Source organism: Callospermophilus lateralis, unplaced genomic scaffold, assembly GCF_048772815.1.
Source record: "Callospermophilus lateralis isolate mCalLat2 unplaced genomic scaffold, mCalLat2.hap1 Scaffold_112, whole genome shotgun sequence".
NCBI lineage: Eukaryota > Metazoa > Chordata > Mammalia > Rodentia > Sciuridae > Callospermophilus > Callospermophilus lateralis.
This window is the reverse complement of record NW_027511460.1, coordinates 4571699-4577715: the sequence shown is the minus strand read 5'-3', so window position 1 is coordinate 4577715 and position 6017 is coordinate 4571699. Positions and strand designations below refer to the sequence as shown.

General features: G+C 50.9%; 1 protein-coding gene across 1 annotated transcript; it reads left to right on the top strand.

Annotated features, from left to right (window-relative positions):
• The first annotated feature begins 4934 nt into the window (after positions 1 to 4934).
• LOC143386851 (ubiquitin-like protein ISG15) lies at positions 4935 to 5735 on the top strand. The gene is made up of 2 exons (XM_076841654.2): positions 4935 to 4980; positions 5274 to 5735. Exons 1-2 carry the CDS (start codon positions 4978 to 4980, stop codon positions 5670 to 5672), a joined length of 402 nt encoding a protein of 133 aa, XP_076697769.1. The 5' UTR covers positions 4935 to 4977; the 3' UTR covers positions 5673 to 5735.
• Positions 5736 to 6017: the final 282 nt, after the last annotated feature.

Below are 6017 nucleotides of genomic sequence, written 5' to 3'. Positions count from 1 at the left end.
TTGCAGGAGTGAGGATGCTCAGGCCTTTCAGGGTAGCAAGACCAGCCTTTCCCTGGGACAGAACCTTGGAGCGTGGTTCCCACAACCACCTCGCAGTGTGGGGGAAGAGGCTACTCCATGGCACGCAGCATCGGTGAAGCCACCTCCAAGGCCGTTGGGGACAGGCAAGGAGGCCTTGCCCTGACTCCACGTCTGGAACAAAGCTACTCAACCTGTGAACTGTGAGCTTCACTAGCACTGTTTCCTGGGCAGGTGCCACAGGGGCCTCTCTCCTAGAGAGCTCTGACCCCAGGGGGCAGTGGCTGATCTGTCCTGGTAGCCTCCCCACCTTAGCACTCCCCTGTCGGTTGGGTGTCTGAGAACCAGAGGCCAGACATGTCATTCTGTGGCAGGAACATGAGGGGGCCTGATTTGGCCTTAGCCCAAGTCTCGACTGCCTGTGGCAGTCCCCGCAGTCCTGGGTCTGCACACGGGTATGGATTTAGAAGACAGCTGACCTCGTGTGGTGTCATATACTGCGGGGCCCTGCTCCCATCAGACCTGCAGCTCCTTCTCCTCCTCCTTCACGGGCCTGGTGGGTTTGAACTGCCCATGCCTGCTCCTGCCAACTGCTTTTCACAGATTAGAACAACAGCCCTGGTCACAGACCTGTCTCCTCCTCCAGGTTTCTCCATAGATATCACCACCCTGTCCTGAGAGCCCTGTCCCCAGCCCAGGTCTGTTTTACTAAGAAGCAGAATCCAGGTGGTTCTGAAGGGTCCACTGGGCTGCTGCATGGTGTTAAAAGAGGTCTCTTTCTTGCCCTGTACTACATCCTGCTCTCCCAAGAGGCCCATTGCTAGGGCTGCCTCTGGGAGTGGCTGTGCCAGCCCAGGGGGCCGTGAGGAAGGAGGGCTCTGGTCTGGCTGCAACCGCTCAGTCCTCCTGGTCCTGGTGAAGGGTCTGGTGAGCTCCTGGCTGCTGTTTAATTAGCCCGGCCTGGGAGCCCCACCCAGGTCTTGACTGACACCTTCCCTGGTCATTGTCCACTGGCTAAAAAGAAAGCTCTGTGCTCCAGTCCTGCAGCCATAGCATACCTGTCACCCCTGCATCAGGAGGCCTGTGGGGAAGGCCCAGCCCATCTGCCCAGAGACATGGGGTGACCTTTGAGCTGTGACCAAAGGCTACAAAGGGACACAGGGTCAGGTGTCTTGAGTCAGCCAGATGTCATCCAGAATGGTGGCCTCGGGTGGTGACCAGCCCACTAGGGAGACAGGGAGAGGGGTCTGGATCTGACGCTGGCAGACTTGCATTAGATGAAAGAATCTGGTCCCTTGTGCTTCTAGACTCTCGGTGAGGCTAGGTCCGGGCACTGTTATGAAGAAGGCTCTGCCCCCCCTGGAGTTCAGGGATACAGTCTGTGCATCAGGACCCAAGCCCAGCCCTGGTGAGGCTCACCCGCCAGAGGCACATCAACATCTCAGATAGGAATGTTTTTTAATGGGCATGAAACCAGCTAGGATTAGGTAGAGAAAGAAGCAAAAGCAGACTCCTGGTGCCTGCTGTGCAGACAGTATTCGCCACATGGTCAGGGCTCTCCATTGCCATGACAGGAACACCATGTCAGACCAGATGAGCCTTGAGGTTCTAAATGCTAATTTATGGTCAATAAAATATCTAGGTTTATGCTTTCAGGCAGACAGTCGGGATGGTGCTTGCTCTCACACTGAGTAAAAATCAGAATGATCTTGAGAACATAAGATCCAGCACATGTGTATAGGTTAACAAAGATAAATATATTAGATGTAATTAGATGTAATTAGTGTCTTCTGCATGGCTAGGGGCAGGCACAGCAGCGAGCAGGCTATAGAGGGAGGAGAGGCTCAAGCCACAGAGAAGTGAATTGCAGGGCTGCTGAAGGCCATAGGCACAGGCAGAAGTACAGGAGAAGAGAAGTAACTGGGGTAAACCCCTTCTCTATGGACCCCCCTGTGGTCCTCAGCTTTGCACACTGTGACAAAATAACATGACCCAGTCAACTTAAAAGGAAGACAGGTTTATTTTGGCTCAGGGTTCAGAGGTTTCAGTCCATGGTCCCTTGGCTCTGCAGCTTTTGAGGAAGCATATCATGGCAGGCATGGGGGAGAGCTGCTCACCTCATGGTAGTACAAAGCAGAGAGAGGAGGGGCCAGGGTACCAGGGCCCTTCCAAAGCAGCCCTGTCTCCTACTTCCTCCCACCCAGGCGCAACTCCTAAAGATTCTATCACCTCCCAGTAGTGACATGGGCTGGGGACTGAGCTGTCAATGTGTGGCCATTCCAGATCCAAACCCTAGCAGCCTTGTTCTGGACTTTTGATACCCTTAGTCTCACAGCAGGTTGCTGTTTGTGTCTGGGTTATTTCATTCAGGACTGTGGTGTGGTGTGACAGAAGCTGGTTCCTTGTCCTGGCCGAGTAATATTCCATGTGTGCGCACACACCACGTTTTCCTTGCCCATTTATCTGTTGATGGACATTTGAGTTGTTTCTACCTGTTACCAATTATAAAAATGCTGGTGTTCAATTCTTTTGGATACGTACTCAGGAATGGAATTGCCAGGTTATATGATAATTGTCTGGCATTTTGAAGGACAACCGGCCTGTTCTCCACTACGGCTTTCACACTTGGAGCAGCAGTACCAGGGCTCCAGGTTCTCCAGGTGCTTGTCAGTGCTCATCACTGCTTCTGTTACTGGTGTCGGCTCACTGTACCATTGAGCCATATCCCCACATCCCCTCTTTATTTTAATACAGGTCTTGCTAAATTTCCATGCTGGCCTCCAACTTGCAATCCTCCTGCTTTAGCCTCCTGAGTAGCTAGGATTACAGGTGGGTGCCAGCACACCACCATGTCTGGCTCAAACTGGTTGTGGTTTGCATTTCCCTAAAAATTAATGAGTGTGTATGTGTGCACACGTGTTTGTGTATGTGTGTTGCTGGGGATGGAGCCCAGGGCCTTACGTAGACTAGGTGAGCATTCTACCACTGAGCTACATACCAGCCCTTTTTGCTGACTTGGAGATTGAGTTGAGCTGTTTGTCCTGCTGGTGTGTGGTAAGAGTTGTTTTTGTTTGTTTGTTTGTTTGTTGTACCAGGAATTGAACCCAGTGGCACTTAACCACTGAGCCATATCCCCCTAATAAGACTCAATTTAGGGCTGGGGCTGTAGCTCAGGGGCAGAGCATTTGCCTAGCACGTGTGAGGCACTGGGTTGTATCCTCAGCACCACATTAAAAAAATAAATTAAATAAAGGCATGCTGTTTATCTACAACTACAAAATTTTTTAAAAGACTCAGTTTATCTATATATAAAATGGAGTTAATTACTCTTTGCATAGTCATTGAACAAAGTTAAATTATGTATCAATAGGTCCCAATATCAAGGCTACCTCATGGTAGGAACACTTTTTGTTGGTGGGGGGGTACCAGGGATTGAACTCAGAGGCGCTTAACCACTGAGCCACATCTTCAGCTCTATTTTATTTATTTATTTATTTATTTATTTATTTAAGAAAGAGTGAGAGAGAGAATTTTAATATTTATTTTTTAGTATTTGGCGGACACAACATCTTTGTCTGTGGTGCTGAGGATCAAACCCGGGCCGCACGCATGCCAGGCGAGCGCACTACCGCTTGAGCCACATCCCCAGCCCCTCTATTTTTTTTAAATAGAGAGAAAGAGAGAGAATTTTTTAATATTCATTTTTTAGTTTTCAGTGCACACAACATCTCTATTTTACTTTTCTGTGGTGCTGAGGATCGAACCCAGCACCCCACGTATGCCAGGTGAGCGCACTACCACTTGAGCCACATCCCCAGCCTTTCAGCTCTATTTTGTATTCTATAGAGAGACAAATTCTCACTGAGTTGCTTAGGGCCTTGCTTTTGGTGAGGCTACCGTTGAACTCGAAATCCTCCTGCCTCAGCCTCTCAAGCCACTGGGATTACAGGCCTGTGCCACTATGCCCACCCAGCCCTTTTTAATTTTTTATTTAGAAACAGGATCTCGTTGAGTTGCTTAGTGCCTTGCTAAATTGCTGAGATTGGTTTTGAACTCATGATCCTCCTGCCTCAGCCTCCTAAGCCACTGGGATTATAGCTGTGTACCACTACACCCAGCTGTAAGAGCTCTTTATATTTCCTGGAAAGTGGACTCTTAGATAAATGATTTGAAACATTTCATCCCAGACTGTGGGTTGTCTTTTAACTTTCTTTTCTTTTTTTTTTAATAGTGTCCACAAATTTATTTTTGTACAAAATAAGATACATTTCTTTTTTTTTAATTTTTAATGTTTATTTTTCAGTTTTCGGCAGACACAACATCTTTGTTTGTATGTGGTGCTGAGGATCGAACCCGGGCCGCACGCATGCCAGGCGAGCGCTCTACCACTTGAGCCACATCCCCAGCCCCAAGATACATTTCTTTCACTAAGAAATAATCTGAACAAATATTGTCCTAAACCAATGGTTATCTCTGGGTAATTTGGATTTTCCCTATCTTATAATTTTTTTCCAGATTAATCATGGTGAAAATTTCCAAGCTAACTAATTTGTAAACTGGTAAATGGAAAGTGAAAGTTATCAGTCATTAGTTCATGTTACTATGACTTTTGTGCATCTTGTAGGCAGACTGAGTGCTGGACATTTACGAGCTTCTGAATGCACACCCTGGTGGAGTCTTGGGAGGCAGGGACGGGGTCCTGGCCCTCAGGTCCCGTTGAGAGCCAGGCCCTCCAGAATATCTCCCTGTCACTCTGTCTTGTTTCTTCACTCATGCTGGGGCACGCACTGGGAAAAGGAAACTGAAACTGAAGGCTACCAGCCACTGGTGAGGGCTGTGGGAGGCACCGCCCTCTGACGTGTGTAGCTTAGACTCATAAATGGACTGTGGAGCAGCTAGAGGGGTGAGGAAGCCAACTCCTGAGCACTTGAGGTGGACCAAGCACTGGAGACCAGGGCCATGGTGAGGCAGATGGCACAGTGGGGCAGCTGGGCTACTCCAGCCCACTTTCCTCCCTCCCCTTGCTGGGGTCTCCCAGCAGCAGAGCATCCACTGCCAAGCCCTGAGCTTGGCCGGGTTCCCTAGTGTGAGGAGAGGGGATGGGCCCACAGGGGGACACAGAGGGTGATGGGAGGAACGTGGAGGCTGTGGGAGACTGGCCTTCCTGTGCCGAGTGGGTGGAGGAGGCAGCCAGCAGAGAACAGCACCCAGGACCTGTGGCCAGTGTGGGAGCCCAACCTTGGTGATGCCCCCAGGGCTGGAACATGGAGGTGAAGATGCTGGGGGGCGAGGAGCACCATGTGTCCCTGAGTGACTCCACGATGCTGTTGGACCTGAAGCAGCAGATTTTCCAGAAGACTGGAGTGCCTGCCTTCCAGCAGCACCTGGCCCTGCCCAGTGGCCCCGTGCTGCAGGACAGGGTCCCTCTCATCAGCCAGGGCTTGGCCTCTGGCAGCACAGTCCTGCTGATGGTGCAGAACTGTGACAGCCCCCTGAGCATCCTGGTGAGGAACGACAAGGGCCGCATCAGACCCTACAGCATCAGGCTGACGCAGAAGGTGGCGGAGCTCAAGTGGCAGGTGGGCCAGCAGGAGCACATCCAGGAAGATCTGTTCTGGCTGAGCTTCGAGGGGAGGCCCATGGAAGACTCTTAGCTGCTGGGGGAGTATGGACTCACCCCTCAGAGCACTGTGTTTCTGAACCTGCGCCTGCGCGGGGGCGGGGCCTAGAAGAAGAGAGGAGCCCCAACCAGGATCAAGTGCTAGGAATAAAGATGATGTAAAGGACGAACTGCCTTCTGTCTGTCTGCCTGATCTCCCCCTCTCTGCTGATGAATTAGGAGGGACGAGGTTTGAGAGAGAACCAGGCCTGGGTGACAGGCCTGGGCTAGAAGTCAAGGGACCAGGTGTCACAGAGCCTAGTGGTCTCCACTGTGACTCTTCTCCCAGAAATTGAAGGGAGACATACTTCCACGCCTCCTGGGGTCAAGGGGTCATATC